Genomic DNA, 17,441 nt, shown 5'->3' with positions numbered 1-17,441 from the left:
AGACACTGCAGCCGGAAACATAAAGAAAAGCTTGTGATTTTTACCTGGAGGGAATGGGCTTCTATTAAGAACTGTGTGCCCTCGTTTTAAAACCCAGCCAAAGGGGTTTGTTGTTGTTTTTGTTTTTTTTTTAAACCTGGGAGCTTTGGGAATGTGGGGGGAATTAAATCTCTCTTGCTCTTTAAATCTGGAGGATGCAAGACAATCTAAACCCAAATATCTCAGATGTTAGTAGTGCCCCATCATGTGCAATAATGCAGACTGTTTGTGGTAAATGTGTGTTTTATTTTAAACAGAGCTTTGCTTTTGTGTTATTGTGGTGTTCAGATGCTCATTTCTTTGCTTTCAGCGCTGTCATACAGGAGTCAGCAGGTTGCTGTGGGATGCCGTTGTAGGTGCCACACTCTGCTCCCACTAAATCCTGCATTTCTGTGATTTGTACGTGATGTAACTGAGAATTCTCATCTTTTTTTTTTTTTGTTTGTTTTGTTTTGTTTTTAATGCATCGTGTTGTAGTTTTTTTGATTTACTTTTTACTGAATGTTCACGAAGCTAACGTATTAGTGCCAGCTTAAAAACTGAAGATTTATGGGGATGGAAAACAAAAAAATGTATGTCTCTGGATTGAAGTATGTTTTTGACTTGGCTGTGGAGTGAAAAGGATGCTCTTTCAGAAATGCTTTGTAATGTTGTTTCTCCACATTTTCGCCACTTAAAAGACTCAAGCTTGTGACTCACTCGGCTGAAACAGTGACCGGGACGCAGGCTTGGCTCTTTTTTTTTTTAAGGTGGCAGAGAGAGAATTTTGAGGGAGAGGCGAGAGAAACAAGCCCCTAGAGTGATGTTCCACATTGTAGGGTTTGCTTAGAACTCTTCCTCAAGAGGAAAAAACACAAAATGAACTTCTGTTTTTGAGTTTGCTCGAGTGCCACCTGTAGGCTTACATCACCATGGATGTTCACTCATATTTTATTATTATTATTAATATTGTTATCGTTTTCTTCTCTTTTATAACTCCAAAGCATAAAAAAAATGGGGGAAAGAGTTTCACCGCTTCACCTCTTGGGTTTTGTATAGCTCATGTGCTGGGGATAAAAAAACAAAACAGTGTTCCAGGAAAGCTTACTGAAGTCATTTTTTAAAATTAAAATTAAATTGACAGACTTAGGCTTGGCTGCAGTGGTCTTTTGACAAGAACATTGGCAAAGGACTATCCCCTATTAATGTACTACGTCAGAGGATGGTCCAAGTGGTTCAGATTAGAGCCTTTCCTCGTTTTTGTTCGACTTTTTCCACAGGATCCTTGTGTTTTAAGCTCGACTGGGATCAAGCGCCTGGCCTTTTCATATCCTAATGAGTACAGCGGTATGAAGGGGGTGGAGGTGCTCCTGGTCTGAGAGGCCTTACACACAAGGGCCCTGGAGGCACTTGGATAAAATGGGAGTAAATCCATGAGCAGGTTCTAAGCTGATCACAACAGCATCTAATCGTTTTCCAATAACCAAAGATTTGTGGGAAATGCTCAGATGCGCTGCTGCCGAGACCTCTTCTGACCGAGTATGTAAATAAGTGATAACTTTTGCGTGGTGCAGCTGTTGCAGTCACCCTCTCTGTCCTTTTTCGGTTCTCTGGGCCCAACAGTTCCTCTCTAAAACACGCTCGGTGTCCCGCATCCCTCCGTCTCCTTCTCATCCCTTCACTCTTTTGTCAATCAGCTGTTTTTCTGTGCATCAGTCCATGCTTCAATTTGCCTTTGTACACATCCAGTTTCCTACACTCTTCTATTTGCTTTTTAAAATCATGAAGAAAAAAGAAAACATTGATTTACTTTTTTCATATTTTCTAAGTGTATTTTCAATAACAAACACTTTCCTCCTGACACAGGTATGGTGATGATGTGGTTTATTGTACCTTTTCGGGGAAAACAATACTGTATATTCTCTGCCTTTAACAGTCTTAATTATTTTACCTTCTGGAGAACTTGACGGATACTCGTAAGACACATGGAGTATGTTAAAAAAAAATTAAAATAAAAAATATATACAAAAAAATTACAAAAAGTACACAGAATAATATTTTGCAACATGTATCATTCCAATAAAGTTTTAATTGTTAAAATTACACAAATGTCAGCCCTTTTTGTTACAACCTGCTGTTTTTAATTCAGATGTAATTCAACCTGTAATAAATAAAATTGACATTTTCTGTTGATGAAAGTTAGACATTTTATGCGGTGGACAAAAGTCACTAATTAAAAAATATAAACAAAAAATTCATAATTTGCACGAGGAGTTTAAATTTTTGATCTATAAACAACAGGTAAATACTTGTTTGTGTGTTGGGGACGGTTATGTTTTTAAAAAGCTCCATTCCATGATGAACGTGTTTTTAAGAGACAAGTTTTGAGTTTTAAAGTGGATTAACGTCCCCCTTTTAAAAAAAACTTGGTAGAGCTGAAGTATTTACTTTAATTCCTCTGTTGTTGTTGTTGTTTACTGACTCGTACAAAAGCGTGTGTTGTTTTGAGCTGCGTCTTTTTCTCTTCCAATTCCACCTTAAAAGTCCCCCCGCCCCCTGGTGGCGACGGCCGTGGCGGTGGCGGCTGCTGCACGCGCGCCAGCCAATCGGAGCCGCTCCACCTTAAGCGCACGAGGCGCCTAACGAAGGAACGCACGCACGCGCGAGGTTTCCGCTCGCTCGCAGCGCGGGGCAGCAGCGCGGTGCGCGGAGATAAAAAAAAAGAGAGGAAAAAAAACGCACAACAAGAGGACGAACAGAAAGACGAAAACAGGGGAGAGAAACCCTTGAACTCTAGAGAGAGAGTTCGAAACAGCAGAAGCGCTCGCGCCGGACAGACGGAAGGAAAGAAAAGAAGAGGAGGAGGAAAAAAAGAGGACGAAACAAAAGCGCAGAAACACGAAACACCAAACACGAGCCAGTGAAACGGAGACAGCGGACAGAGCGAAGATGTCGGAGCCCCGGTTCCGCGAGTGGATTCTGGACACGATCGACTCGCTGCGCTCGCGGAAGGCGCGGCCGGACCTGCAGCGGATCTGCCGGATGGTGCGGCGGCGGCACGGAGCGGAGCCCGAGCGGACCTGCGCCGAGCTCGAGGCGCTCATCCAGCAGCACGCCGTGCTTCGCGTCAACTACAAGGGCTCCGTCTCCTACCGGAACGCCGCCAAAGTGCAGCGCGGCCGCCGGAGGCTCGAGCCTGCCGCCGCGGCCGCAGAGAGAAACGCGAGTAGGAGAGCGAGCGGCGCCAGCAGCGCCGCCGCCACTGCCAACGGGGAGCACGAGACCCGCGACAGAGACGGAGACGCGGCGCTGGGAGCCGCCGACGAGGAACCTACGGAGGACGGAGAGGTGAGAGCGAGAGAAAGAGAGAGAGAGTCGGCCTTTGGAGGAGGGAGAGATTTAAAAAACGTGATGTTTTTGTTGAGGTTGAAAGTGTTGAACTAGTTATCAACGTTAACGTTACTCACGCACGCGCACGCGAGCGCACGCCCGCTCACGAGAACTGGCGCAGACGCGAGGAGAAAAAAATTATCGCTAACAACAGCGAAAAAGAGAGAAAGGCACTGCGAGAGAGAAAGGGGGGGTAGTGGAGAGAGGGATAACATCAGATGTGTAGGGATTAGTGAACTAGTTCGCCTGCAAAAGGCAAGTGCGCAAACACACACATACACACACTTTAACGCTATCGTTACTTGCTCGCACACGCACGCATGCACGCGCACACTTTAACGTTAACGTTACTCGTTCGCACGTACACGCGCACAAGAGAACTGGCGCAGAGCGGTTAGCTTCGGTTCACAATCACCAACAACACAGGGACAGAAAAGAGGTGAAAACGCGCCTCAGCACCGCACGGCTCTGGTTCTGGTTCGGGCTTTTTCTCTCTTATTAAACCCCAGTTACTGTAGCTTAGCGGGCTAACACCCACACTGACGTTAGCCGGCCAACGTCCCAGTTTAAGCTTTTCCCGTCCCCACTTTGTTTTTTTCTGCTGCTTTTAGTGTGTTTATGGGATCTTTCTGAAACTCTGATGAGGTAAAAGTTGTCGAGAAAGGGAAAGAAACAAAACAAAGAAACAAAAACAAAACCATCGCGGATGTGGGGAGCCGACCGTGCGGAGCGACTCTCTCCGGGCGCGTCTTGAATCGCGCCTTGCTCACTATGGAGTGCGTTGTTTAGGTCGTAAAATACACAAGAAATATTGCTTCTACCCCCAAAAAACACCGTCCGTTGGGAGTATATGAATTAAATATACACTGATTCACGGTCTTTATTCAATCGTTTCTGCACATTGCGGAGACAGAAGCCGTAGTTTCGTGCCCTACTGAGGGAAGTGGGGAACGATTTGAGCTCCAGCCGCGTATATATGTGTGCGTGAGAGTATGCGAGGGGGAGGGGGAGGGGCTCGCCCGTTCAGCGGTTGAGTTAAAGGTCGTTTTCTAAGCACAAAAGCGAGTGTGTTTTAACGACGCATCTCGAGAAAATGCAGGTTTTGTCAGGAAACTCGGCCCCCGTCTCTCTCTTGGGGCAGGAGGACGGGGAGTCGGCGGAGTGTAAACGCGGCGCGAGGAGGAGGGGGGCACGGAGACAAAAAAAAAAAGAAAGAAAAGAAAAGGGGAAAAAAAAAGAAAAAAAAAACATGGACGGTTCGGTCGCACAAAGCTGTTTAACAGTCGGCGGAAATAACGGGTCGCCGAAGAACACGGCGGTGTCTGTGATTCTGTAACGGTAACCCCGCCGCGGTGTGCGCGGCTCTCAGTCCTGTCGGAGAAAGCCACGCGTTCATCGCCCGTGCCTCTTTTTTTTTTTCTTTTTTTTCCCCCTCGTCCGCTGTGGCGGCAGCAGCGCGCGCCTCTCGGAGCGCGGGGCGGATCTAAAGTTCAGCGCAGCAGTGCCTCCACGAGCTGCGAGCGACTCCCCCGAGGAGTCGGCTCTCATGAACCGATTCATGACAGCCACTCACTAGAGCCGATTCACAACTTTTGTGTAGCGTTTAAAAGGACAGTTTTAAAAAACGTTTTCAAAGACCCGTTGTAATGAAAAGTTTTAAACTTGTCATCAGGTGTTTGTGGAGGTGTTTGTTCACTAGAACATGTATAGTGATTGAAATAAGTTGTCCCAAAGAGAGTTTCAAGTGCACAATCTCAGATAGTCTGGGTTTCTGAAGTCATACACCTGAGGCACCAACCAGTCAAACCTACCAACTTCAGGGGTGGGGCTTCGGGGCTGCAGGTGAAAGATAGAGGGGTAGGTGAAGAGAGTTGCAGGGACTTATTGCCTATATTTTTTCTTTATTTTTTATGATTAATTTATCATTAATGTTAGTTATTGGAGAATCTTTGCCATTTTTGTTTTGCATGACATTAAAAAAGAAACCAAACAAATCAGATCAAACACATTTTGGACACATTAAAGCCAGATTTATCTTCAGATGGGGCATTTCCTAAACTGACCAGAGTGTTTCTTTAAATGCTACAAGTTCAGTTTAGATCAGTTGGACTCTTAAGCCCAGCACAGTCTAAGTTATTGCTTGAATGATGGATACAGTTTAGATATAACCTTTCAGAAATGAGTTGCATGAAATCATATGGCCTTTATCCAAGTGGATGCCTTGGCCCATATGTTGTGCACTGTTTTGTGGGTCTACTATTTTGTTATGGGTTTCAGATCAATTATGGTGTAGTGTGGTGTACAGTTTTGTGAAAGTCAGTCAGAGTCACCATAGCTGTGTTGAGTGATAAATAAAATGCAGTTACTGTGGACCACAGCTACACTCAAGGTTCCTTTGTCAAGACATTGTGGTATCATAAAAAAGCAAAACAAAAAACGCTGATACTTGTTGTAGGTTTGTTTTTAGACCGACTTCAATGTGAGCAGGAAGCTAAAGCTTTTGAGCAAAATCTGCAGCCATTTCTCAAAAGCTGAAGCTTAGACAAGTTTGAGACCAGTTTTTGTCCCGCAGTATCTTTACATCTGTGTGTTACAGCTCTGAATTTTTGTTTGTAGTTTTCAAGCTCTTTCATTCTTTGCTGTCTGTTGTTTGTCATTGGGTTGTTGACAGATAATGGAACTGTTTTTGTGAATGCAGGCCAACAGATAACAGACGAATACAGACGATAAACTATGCACTTATTCAATTCAACATGAAATCAGACATCATTTTACCTTGCTAGTATATATTCTTAAACATGTCTGATTTAAGAGACCTAAACATTGTTCATCAACACGTATCAACATTGCCGGTCTTTACAGGCCAAGCACCAGCGATATGAAAGTGTCAAACAAATAAATACAGTGGAATTTGAGTTCCTAACTTGTGTTTATTGATAGTCAGAAAACGTGATTTTTCTTTACTAATTCAAGGAATAAGGTTTAAAAGACTGTTGGTCCCAAACTGACTCGCTAAACTCGGTGTCTCAGATTATACTCGGCTACGTAGCTGCATTACGGAGGTTTATAGTGTCGGATGAATTCGAGTTCGACTTCAATCACATTTACAAGAATAACGGTACCTCTACATTTGAGTTTAGCTTATTGCTAGGCTATTGTCGTGAATAATGTTAGTTATTTAGCTAGATATTGTCATAACAGTCAGTCATAACGGTGTTTTACCGCGGCGTTGTTCAGCTGTTGTCCACCAGTGACGTCACGGTCGCGTTCAAGAATTTCCGTAGCGAGCTCTGGTTTTTCCGTCAATTTAATAAAATTGTCAGTTTTAAAGCAAATTAAGCTGCTATTTTCATTTTAATTCATACTTATATATGTCAGTAACTAAAATAATGTGAAATATTCATGGAGGTCCATTAAGTGATGCTTAGCCTTTAAAACATCTTCTGAGTTTTGATTGCTGTGCAACAGTGGGCAGGGAAAATAATCTTAATCAATAATCGTATGATTTTATGTTTTATTTCTGTGAATCGAGCTCATTTCTTGCTTTTGTGAGAACAAATGAAAGCTGCCTGACATTTCCCACAGTGTCCCCAACTGCCTGCTACACCAGTGCTCAAAGAGTATGTGCAATGCAGTGCATCACCATTAGTCATTCATTAGAAGCTATAAGCACCTTCTTAAATGTCACACTCTAAGAACGGAAGTGTGTGATTTGCATTAGATAAGCCATGTGTAAGACGTGTGTATTAATCAGCTGGCTGTTACAGTATGGAAGGAAAGTTTAGTGGTGTACAATAGAATATAAAATAACATTTATCAGCGTAAGCATGGCACAGTGGCACTGCCGCACAGGTCCTGAGTCACTGTCTTTGTGTGACTGGTGTGGTTTACCTGTGTCTGTGTGGGTTACCTCCTGGTCTGCTGGTTTCCTTCCACAATTCAGAATGCATGTTGGCAGGTGGATTATCTGTGTGAAACAGGTGTGTGTGTGAGTGAATGTGTGGGTGTGAGATGCTCTGTGATTGACTGACCTGTCCAGGGTGTGCCCCTGCTTTGGAGCAAAAGTTCCAGTTGGGTTCAAGACACGCCGAGACACTGATTGGCATGAAGTGATTACAGAGGATGAATGAATTATTTTTTTAACACTGAAAGTAATCTTGTGATTGTGAATGCATTTAAGTTGAATGTAGTTGTCTTTGTAAATTGGGTGTTTATAAGTTTTTGGGTGTTTGTCAGTAGTTTTTCAACTGTCATCAAGTTGTTTTCAAGTCATGGTGACTACTGATAATGCTAAGAATAGAAGAATGGCTTCCCCAAAGCTGCCTCTTTTTTTCAGCCATTTATTTATTGGTCCTGTGTCTTGTTCTTTTTGTTTTTTGGCTTCTAGTTCAATTCAGTTTGGTTATAGACACTTTGAGTGAGAGGTGCGGCCTGATTTGGTCTAGGCTCTAGAGTCTACTCCCAAAAATCTTCACAGACAACAAACTTCAAAGTCATCATTGTTGTCCCAGCTTTGAGGATAAAAACCTGAGAGGGGTTTGTGCTTTGAGTCTGACTGAGTGTCTGTCAGCGAGCAGAAGTCTCTGAGTGGACAATGAGAGACGAGAGTAAAGTTCACTTGGCTCTGAATCAAGGAACCGCCGAAGCGTACGTTCGAACTACGGAGTCGGCTCGACAAGATCCGGTTCAGTAGACTGATTCGAATCATACCAGTCCTAGTTCGCGCGGTTTGCAGCGCGCGCTTCTGAGCGCGTGCGTGTGTCAGGGGGAAGGCGCGCGCAGGAGTGGTCTGTGTTGGGGTGGGTCGGTGGTCTCGGCTTCTTTTTTTTTTTCTCGCTCGCTCTCTTTCTCTCTCTTTTTTCGTTGTTTTTTTGGAGGAGCGGCTCGGCTCCGAGCCTCGAGCTAGTTACGCAAGGACACGCTTATACGTCGCGCGCTCCAAGGCGGAGAGCAGGGGCCTCGTCCGCGCGCTCGCACGCACGCGCAGGAGAAAAAAAGCAAGCAAGCAGAAGTTTAATGAGAGGCGTGAAGGCGAAGAGCTGAAGTCTGGGACTCGGTTCATGGCCTCAGAACTGGACTCTTCCGCTTCGGACCTTCAGCTTGCTGATCATTAAAAAGCCCGTATCTCTTGTTTTCTAACGTTAGTTGTTTATTTTTTATTCTTTATTTCTTTCCCACTTGCATTTCACATGAAAACGGATTCAGACGTCTGAGGACACTTTTTAAATCGCAAAATATATATTTTTTCAGATTATGACAATTTTAAACTAGAAAAAGCCGAAAGTGAACTCTCGATAGCAGTTAAAAATGGAAGCAAAATTATTATTATTTGTTGATATTAACCATATTAAAGACTCCCTCTACTTTAACATTGTTAGCCAACATGTCTATTATTATTATTATTATTATTATTATAATTTTAAATAGGCTGAACGCCATATCATTAGTGAAACAAGTGTAATAAGCAGCCAGCAGTCATGGCTGATCATTTCTGCTTTGAAACTGCATTGCTCCATAGACGACGGTCAGATTCAGACAGCGCAGCTTTCTTATGTCATAAACCTAAGGAACCAATCCTATCAACATACACGGCAGGCCTTTTAATCTACCGGTGAGCAGCCAAAGGGGAAAGTGTTGAGAAATGTTGGGACTAATTGCATATTTTGCAGGATTTGATCCTCTCATCTGAATCATGTACAAAAACTTTCATTCATTCATTGTCTGTAAACGCTTGTAAGGGCTGGAACTTACCTGGAATCACTAGGGGCAAGGCGGGGCCACACCCTGGAGGGAGTGTCAGACCTTCACAGGCTGACACACACTCATTTTTTATTGTGGGAGGAAACCAGAGCACCCCCACACAGACACGGGGAGAACACACAAAACTCCTCACAGACAGTCACCCGGAGTGGGACTTGAACCCTCAACCTCCATGTTCCTGGAGCTTTATTATTATTATATCTCAAATTCAAGTAAATATTTCACAGATTCTGCTCTTCAACTATTTATTGTTATACACATGACAGGTATTTGTGTCAGATTTAAGAACTCACTAATATTTGTGTGGGTTTACAAACTCAAAATGGTCGTTCCATCCCACAGGAATAATGTTCCTGACCCTTTCCAACACTTAACAGAAAAACTGTTTGTGCTGCGGTGCTTTTTACACTAAGATCTGTTCTGATGGGTGGCTCTGGATTAAGGAACTTGTTCAAACAACAGTTCAGGCTGCAGCATGTTTTAAAACCTCAGTGTGAATGGTTGGGGCTACACTGCTGTAGGCTGAATACGCGATGAAAGGAAATGTGTTGGGTTTCTGTGACATCACAAAACAGTGAATTCAAAACAGTCAGGTTTTGCAGTTTATTTTTCATAGATAGTCAGGGAAAAGCAAATGAGACGTTCTTACAAGCTGCTTTTGCAGAGATATCTGTGTTTATATTTTTGCTTCGTAAAATCTAAAACCTGCTGGACAAGGGAGAGTGTGCTCAGAGATTTATGCTTCTCTCTTAAGGTCTTTTATTTTCAGTCAGTCCTTCTCCTACAACTTCAAATGGAATTAAGTCTTTCTTTCTGTTCTGAAGCTTATAAATCAGTAGTTTTAAATTCAGTCCTTGGGACTCGGCACTAATTTACATCTTAATAATTACCGAGGTTTCATGTCCTGTATGAGGTATAGAAGACTGGAACTGAGATGAATTAAAGAAAGCTTTACACCTGATCGGAACATTACTGCACCATCAGGTTTGTTTGAGTATTCGCTGTTGAGCTGTCAAAGTTTGCCTCTGAGACTCCACCTCTCATGTTTTCAGGATGAGCTCTCTACCACCGCAGGTCTGGACAGCAGTATGGACGAGGAGGAGGCCAGTCTGGATGCTCCGTGCCTCCAGAACACCACAGACTCGGGCATTGGCCTCAGCCCCGTCACTGACACTGCAGCCAGCCTCCCAGCAGAGTCCCCCACAGCTTCCAAGAGCTCCCCCAGCCACAGCAGCCTGGAGCCAGGCAGAGAGAGCCCACACACTGCCCCCGAGCACACACAGCCTCCTGCCCAGCAGGACACAGGTGTCTACAAATAACACCACAGTCTACCTCTGCCAAGATTGTGACCTGTTGTTAAATGCACTGCCTGTGCTTGTATTGTTTAAACAGTATTGAAGTATAGATAAATTATGCTCATATCTTTCATGCCTCCTGGTTACTGATAGCAAAAGCATCACTGGGGATTAAACTTCCCAGAGACATGCACATTACAACCTTCCTGATCTTACCAAAGACTTCACACACATTTGATTTTCATATTCCAGGACTGAACAAATGTAAGGCAAACATCAAGGCAATGTCACTCCCCCGTGTTGTATTTATGTTTGAGTGATCTGTGGGGTGGATCCATGGTTCTTGGCAGCGTCTGTACCTGAACTCATTACGGCTCTGTGTGTCTGCACAGGTTCCCTGGAGCTGGAGCTGGCCCGGCAGCCGGCAGCCATCTGTCCCTCGGCTCAGCGGAGTGCACTGACCGGGGAGGAGGGGCAGAGAGTCGAGGAGAACGCGCTCACGCCCGATCAGCTGCTGTCCGACTGTAGAGCCTCTCTGGTGAGCATATCCACACAGCTTGGCCCAGCTGTCTGTCACACTGAAGATCACTGGCTCTTTAGGGGCTTTAAATTAGTTTAAATTGATGGTTTGGCCAGTGATCAAATTCATATGATCATCTACTTTTCTGTACTTTTTAATTTGATGAAGACTTGTATTCATTCAAAGTTACATACGGGGTCAGAAATCACATGGACTTCACAGGTCTTTTGGGAGATGTCTTAGCCCAATGTTATTGTTTGCACACTGCTAAATGGTGGATATACGCTTCTTTAGCTTTGCACTGAATCTAAGACTTTAATAGAAGTTATATCCACCAGTTGAACACTTGTTTTAAATTGTGTTGTAATGCTACATCATTTTTAAAAAGGTGTATAATTTCTGATAGTGTACAATATCAAACAAGCAACACTAGATAGTATGTTTACCTTAAAATGACATCTTCAAAATCATTGTGTTCACTGACCTGCGATAGAATAAACAGAGCCAGTTATTGTAAAATTTAGCATCCGCGGCTCACACCAAAATATTCATGGGTTTTATTCCACCTCCAAAAATTGGGAAAGCTAAACTGTAGATGGGACGCTCCCTGACTGCTTTGGCACACTGTTGTGGCCATTGCTGCTTTAATGAAAACAATGCAACATACCGTTAGCGGTTGAACATCGTAATGTAAAGACAATGAAAAGAAACAAACTTCGGACACCAAAAATATCTTGCCTTATCAATAACACTTGTTGCCAACTCATCACTTAAAGTGCATTTCTGTGCTCTGACTGCCCCAGGACTGGCACTGGGTTGCACCGGCTTTACATGAGAGACCTTTTGTGTCGTAGTGGCCGTATTGTTCTTATTCAGTAGCCTGTGTTCCTGCGGTACTTGAGTCTCCTGATTGGGGCTTTAATTATTATGGATAACAGCCTCTTATTGTGTCTTCTCTCTACTCCACAGCACCAGGATGAGGCTGTGGGTTCTGACCGAGAACCCGCCAAAGGTCCTGTCCCCACAGAAGAGGGTGAGTGGTCTGAATGAGGAGTCTGTGTCCTGCAATAAAACTAGTTTCTGCATTTTTAAGCCTGTGTATTAAAATCTCTTTGATTGTTTTTTTCCTCTCAGATAAAAAGTGCAGTAAAGGGGATGATGTTGCTTGCCCACAAGAAATAGAACAAGCCAAGAACGGAGGGATGAAGAGAGGAGAGTAAGTGGCAGGGATGGGTTTATATTGAAACCATATGTCTAATATTTCCCACCATGGCCTTATTGGGATGTTTTTGTCCGAGATTAAGGCTAGTCCAACAAAACAAGCTTTCAATCCTGAACTGCCCTTGGCAGTGTGACGTTTATTATAAGACTAAGCTTAAATTTGGCTTATGTGTAAACAGCACCACACCCGGCTCAGGACTGGCTCTGGGTTTACTAAGAGAATGCACGGTCAACAGAACTAATGTTGGGTTTTAGAAGGTGTGGTCTTGTAAACTTGTATTTGTTGATAGTGCTGTATTAGAAGAATTAACCTGTCATTTACAGCAGGTTCCTGATTGGACAGAGACTGGCCTAAATCACTTAACCCTGGTCAGGAACAATAGGGGATTATGGAAATGACCCGTTAGCGTGTTTTGGTGTAAGGTGTAATTCTGCTGTTGATCTTTGCTCTACAGTTCAGTGAAGACTGAGGAGATTGCACAGGACCCGCTACAGTGGACTGTGGCAGATGTGGTCAGTTACTTCACAGCGGTGGGATTTCCTGAGCAGGCAGTGGCTTTCAGAACACAGGTCAGTCCCTCAGCACTGTCCAAAGTGTCCAAATCTGGCCTGTGAAGTCATGTGCTATGTGATTTGAGCTGATGTACTTGGATAGTAATGGGTTTTTGTTACAGGGTCAGAGAAATGGAACAGTTTACAGGCAAATTACACATGGACTTTGTATTTTGTGGGCCTTGGCTTGCCTTGACTCAGATTGGGTTCTGGATAACGGAGGGGAATTTTTGGGCACTGCTGGCCTCCCTAGTACTGTAGCCTTTATTACAGGCACTTATTTTTTTCCAGGACTTGAAGCAGCATTTTTTTTTGGTGAATGCTTAAATATAAATGCAAGGCAACTCTCCATCATTTCTATAGTAGACTATAGTTATGTGGTCTGCCAGCCTGCTCCTGCAGATCTACCTTCCTACAGAGTTTGGCTGCAACCCTAATATACACTGATCCAATTATTGCCTTCAGAAGTTCCTAATTTGCTGAGTGAGGGCTGTTAGATTTGGATTGGAGATGAAAACTGTTAAGTTAGATTTCCAGGAGGACATGAACATTATTATTATTTATTTTTTAAACAAGTCAGGGCTGCTCTTTTATATAAAGTTTCAAACCATTTTATTTTTCACTGTATTTTTTCTTACTACAATTTGCTACGTACTACAGACCACCGATACTGGCTCGAGGGCCTCCAAAGTGTGCTCCGCAACTGTTCCACAGACCGGTAGTTGAGAGAATCTTGTCTTTAGATCACAACTAGGACATAGAAATTAATCAGATTGTAATAAATGTCCTGCAGAGAGTCTCAGAAACACAAAGATCTCTACACTCAGTTCTGCAAAAGCTCAGCGAGTACTTAAAAGAAAGAGGAGTCCTGCCATGTTCTTCGGTTATTACACTCTGTACTTTTGGAACCATTGAGAAGATCAAATTTTTTTTTATTTGGTGAAAGAGTGGATGATCCAGCTAGTATGGAGACATGTGTTTAAATATATGTGATAATTCAGAAATGTGTTTAATGGTTCAGCGAGGTTTGAAAAGAACAATGGTTTGCATAAAAAATATTGTTTTTCTACCGATTTAATGATCTGTATTACCATAATATTTGAAAAATCATTGGAATTCCCATTTAACAAACTGTTTCTAGCTGCTGTGGTGAGATGAAATTGTTCAAAATGTGGTTTACTTTAAATCCTTAAGTTTTTAGACCTTGTGTCTGAGTGATTCATATTTTATTGAAATTATAGTTATTTATATGTCATTTTAATTAAGAGGTTGATTAGGAGTTAGCCTCTGCTTAGATGAATATAGGCTTGAACTGGTTCCAACTCACTGTTTTTATATTATATTATGTCTTTAAAATGTCTTTTTGTATTGTTGCAGTTATGTGTTTACATTTTGAAAGAATCAGTTTGAAGTAGATATTGATTTGTTATTTTATTATGAAATATTAATGCATCTACAGGAGTTAGACAATGAAACTGAAACACCTGTCATTTCAGTGTGGGAGGTTTTATGGCTAAATTGGAGCAGCCTGGTGGCCAATCTTCATTAATTGCAAATTGCACCAGTAAGAGCAGAGTGTGAAGGGTTAATTAGCAATGCACACAACATTATGGGTGGCATACCAGAGTTCAAAAGAGGACAAATTGTTGGTGCACGTCTTGCTGGCGCATCTGTGACCAAGACAGCAAGTCTTTGTGATGTATCAAGAGCCACGGTATCCAGGGTAATGTCAGCACACCACCAAGAAGGACGAAACACATCCAACAGGATTCACTGTGGACGTAAGAGGACGCTGTCTGAGAGGGATGTTCGGGTGCTGACCCGGATTGTATCCAAAAAACCTAAAACCACGGCAGAATTAAATGTGCACCTCAACTCTCCTGTTTCCACCAGAACTGTCCGTCAGGAGCTCCACAGGGTCAATACACACGGCCGGGCTGCTGTAGCCAAACCTTGCCATGTCGGTTTCAATGGTGCAAGGAGCACAAATCTTGGGCTGTGGACAATGTGAAACATGTATTGTTCTCTGATGTTTACTGTTTTCCCCACATCCGGGAGAGTTATGGTGTGGAGAAGCCCCAAAGAAGCGTACCACCAGACTGTTGCATGCCCAGAGTAAAGCATGGGGGTGGATCAGTGATGGTTTGGGCTGCCATATCATGGCATTCCCTTGGCCCAATACTTGTGCTAGATGGGCACGTCACTGCCAAGAACTACCGAACCATTCTGGAGGACCATGTGCATCCAATGGTTCAAACATTGTGTCCTGAAGGCGGTGCCGTGTATCAGGACGACAACGCACCAATACACACAGCGAGACTGGTGAAAGATTGGTTTGATGAACATGAAAGTGAAGTTGAACACCTCCCATGGCCTGCACAGTCACCAGATCTAAATATTATTGAGCCACTTTGGGGTGTTTTGGAGGAGCGAGTCAGGAAACGTTTTCTTCCACCAGCATCACGTAGAGACCTGGCCACTATCCTGCAAGAAGAATGGCTTCAAATCTCTCTGACCACTGTGCAGGACTTGTATATGTCATTCCCAAGATGAATTGACGCTGTATTGACATTATTGTGGTCTAAAACCAGGTGTTTCAGTTTCATTGTCCAACCCCTGTATATTTAAAAGGTAAATAATAATGTAAGGGAAGAGCTTTTCTAAGTTCTAAGATCTTTATTAAAGACCTTTCTCCTTAATGTTGTCATTATACTGACTCCTAGAGTCAAAGTTTATAAACCTACTTTTCAACTTGTGGAGGACCTGCTCTGTGGAGTATAAACAAAATTAGCTGATTGGTAAATATTAGTTATACTAATTAATAAATCCTACTCTCTGCAGGAAATTGATGGGAAATCACTCCTCCTGATGCAGCGCAGCGACGTGTTGACGGGTCTGTCTATCAGACTCGGCCCTGCCCTCAAGATCTACGAGCATCATGTGAAGGTGTTGCAGAGGAGCCACTTCCAGGACAGTGATGTCATGTCCTAGCCCCGCCCTCTCCACCTCAAAGACTGCCTGAAACTGACAGAGGCCAGAGGGGGCACACTACAGAGATAAAGGACTCTCACCTCTGCTCCATCCCTCCATCCCTTCCTCCCTCCCTCCATCCCCCAGACTGACAGACTTCTCTGCTTCCTCTCCTCCTTCCTCGAACTCACTTTCCAGGATCAGTGACCCCACCCATGGTGTCACATTGTTTTTTGTTTTTAGGCATTCTTTTTTTATTATTCTTAAAGGAGAGGACAGTTTTTCATTCACCAGTATTTTTTTCTTTATATGATTACAGTATCTCAGTAATATATTTCATTTGCAATACTCTCTCAACTTTTCCCTATTAATTTTAATATGTAATAAAGAAGCAACAGAACTTCTGAACTGTTCGAAACAAATAGGTAACGTTAGGAAATAAATTCCATTTTCCAGTGTATGGTACATGCCGCGGATCTCTTACCTTAAAAGACTGTTCCCCAAAAACTGGCTTTGAGCCACGTGAAAGGGACTTTACACATATTTACAAAATATTAAGTGTCCTAAAGATAATGGGTAAGTGAAGGTAAAAGTATGTCCTGGAGTTGTGTCTGAAATTTCAAGCTGGAAACATATTGGATGTGTTTTAGGTCCAGTTTATGCCCATTTTATAAGACAAGTATGTCACATTGTGAAACATGGATCCCCTACAAAACACATACACTTAGGGATCTCCAATAAAAACACACAAGAAAGATCATGTTGTTGGGGTCTGTTGTTGTTGTTGTTGAAATTTGCTTTTAAGTCAGTGGCTCCAGTTACGTTGGGTATGACAACAAGTAAAGAAATGATGTGCAATCTACGCAAAAGACACTGCTTCCCTAGACTATCATTCATTATCTGTAACCCTTATCCAGTTCAGGGTCGCGGTGGGTCCAGAGCCTACCTGGAATCATTGGGCGCAGGGCAGGAACACACCCTGGAGGGGGCGCCAGTCCTTCACAGGGCACCACAGACACGCACATTCACTCACACCTACGGACACTTTTGAGCCACCAATCCACCTACCAACGTGTGTTTTTGGACTATGGGAGGAAACCCACGCAGGCACAGGGAGAACCCACCACACTCCTCACAGACATTCACCCAGAGGAAACCCACGCAGACACAGGGAGAACACACCACACTCCTCACAGACAGTCACCCAGAGGAAACCCACACAGACACAGGGAGAACACACCACACTCCTCACAGATCGTCACCCGGAAGAAACCCACGCAGACGCATGGAGAACACACCACACCTCACAGACAGTCACCCGGAGGAAACCCACATGGACACAGGGAGAACACACCACATTCCTCACAGACAGTCACCCGGAACAGGAATCGAACCCACAACCTCTAGGTCCCTGGAGTTGTGTGACTGTGACACTACTTGCTGCCCCTCCCTAGACTAGTATTTCTCTAATTGTAACAACTTCTATTGCTCTGATAAAGAAATTTTGCCTTTTTAAAATATCTTTTCACTCACCTTAGGCTTAAACCTGATTTTCTTCCCTGCAAACAAAAATCACTTGATACTTTGTTGAAAACTTTAAAGGGAAATCCAGCCATTGTTTCAGCATGATTCAGTGTGTTGAGATGTAAACAAAGTGATTCAGTGTGCTTTTGATGTGAAATGGTTCATTGTTGATAAACTTTGCTTTGATCGTT

At 43.3% G+C, this 17,441-nt stretch overlaps 1 protein-coding gene across 1 annotated transcript; it reads left to right on the top strand.

The window, feature by feature from the left end:
* The first annotated feature begins 2,661 nt into the window (after nt 1-2,661).
* Nucleotides 2,662-16,477, top strand: samd1a (sterile alpha motif domain containing 1a). Its single transcript, XM_066674986.1, has 7 exons — nt 2,662-3,366; nt 10,221-10,473; nt 10,856-11,001; nt 11,953-12,016; nt 12,118-12,199; nt 12,660-12,774; nt 15,598-16,477. Exons 1-7 carry the CDS (start codon nt 2,968-2,970, stop codon nt 15,745-15,747), a joined length of 1,209 nt encoding a protein of 402 aa, XP_066531083.1. The 5' UTR covers nt 2,662-2,967; the 3' UTR covers nt 15,748-16,477.
* The last annotated feature ends 964 nt before the right edge of the window (nt 16,478-17,441 follow it).

The sequence above is a fragment of the Hoplias malabaricus genome, chromosome 6, assembly GCF_029633855.1.
Source record: "Hoplias malabaricus isolate fHopMal1 chromosome 6, fHopMal1.hap1, whole genome shotgun sequence".
Lineage (NCBI taxonomy): Eukaryota > Metazoa > Chordata > Actinopteri > Characiformes > Erythrinidae > Hoplias > Hoplias malabaricus.
Note: the sequence above shows the minus strand (reverse complement) of the source record. Positions and strands in the feature narration are given on the sequence as shown.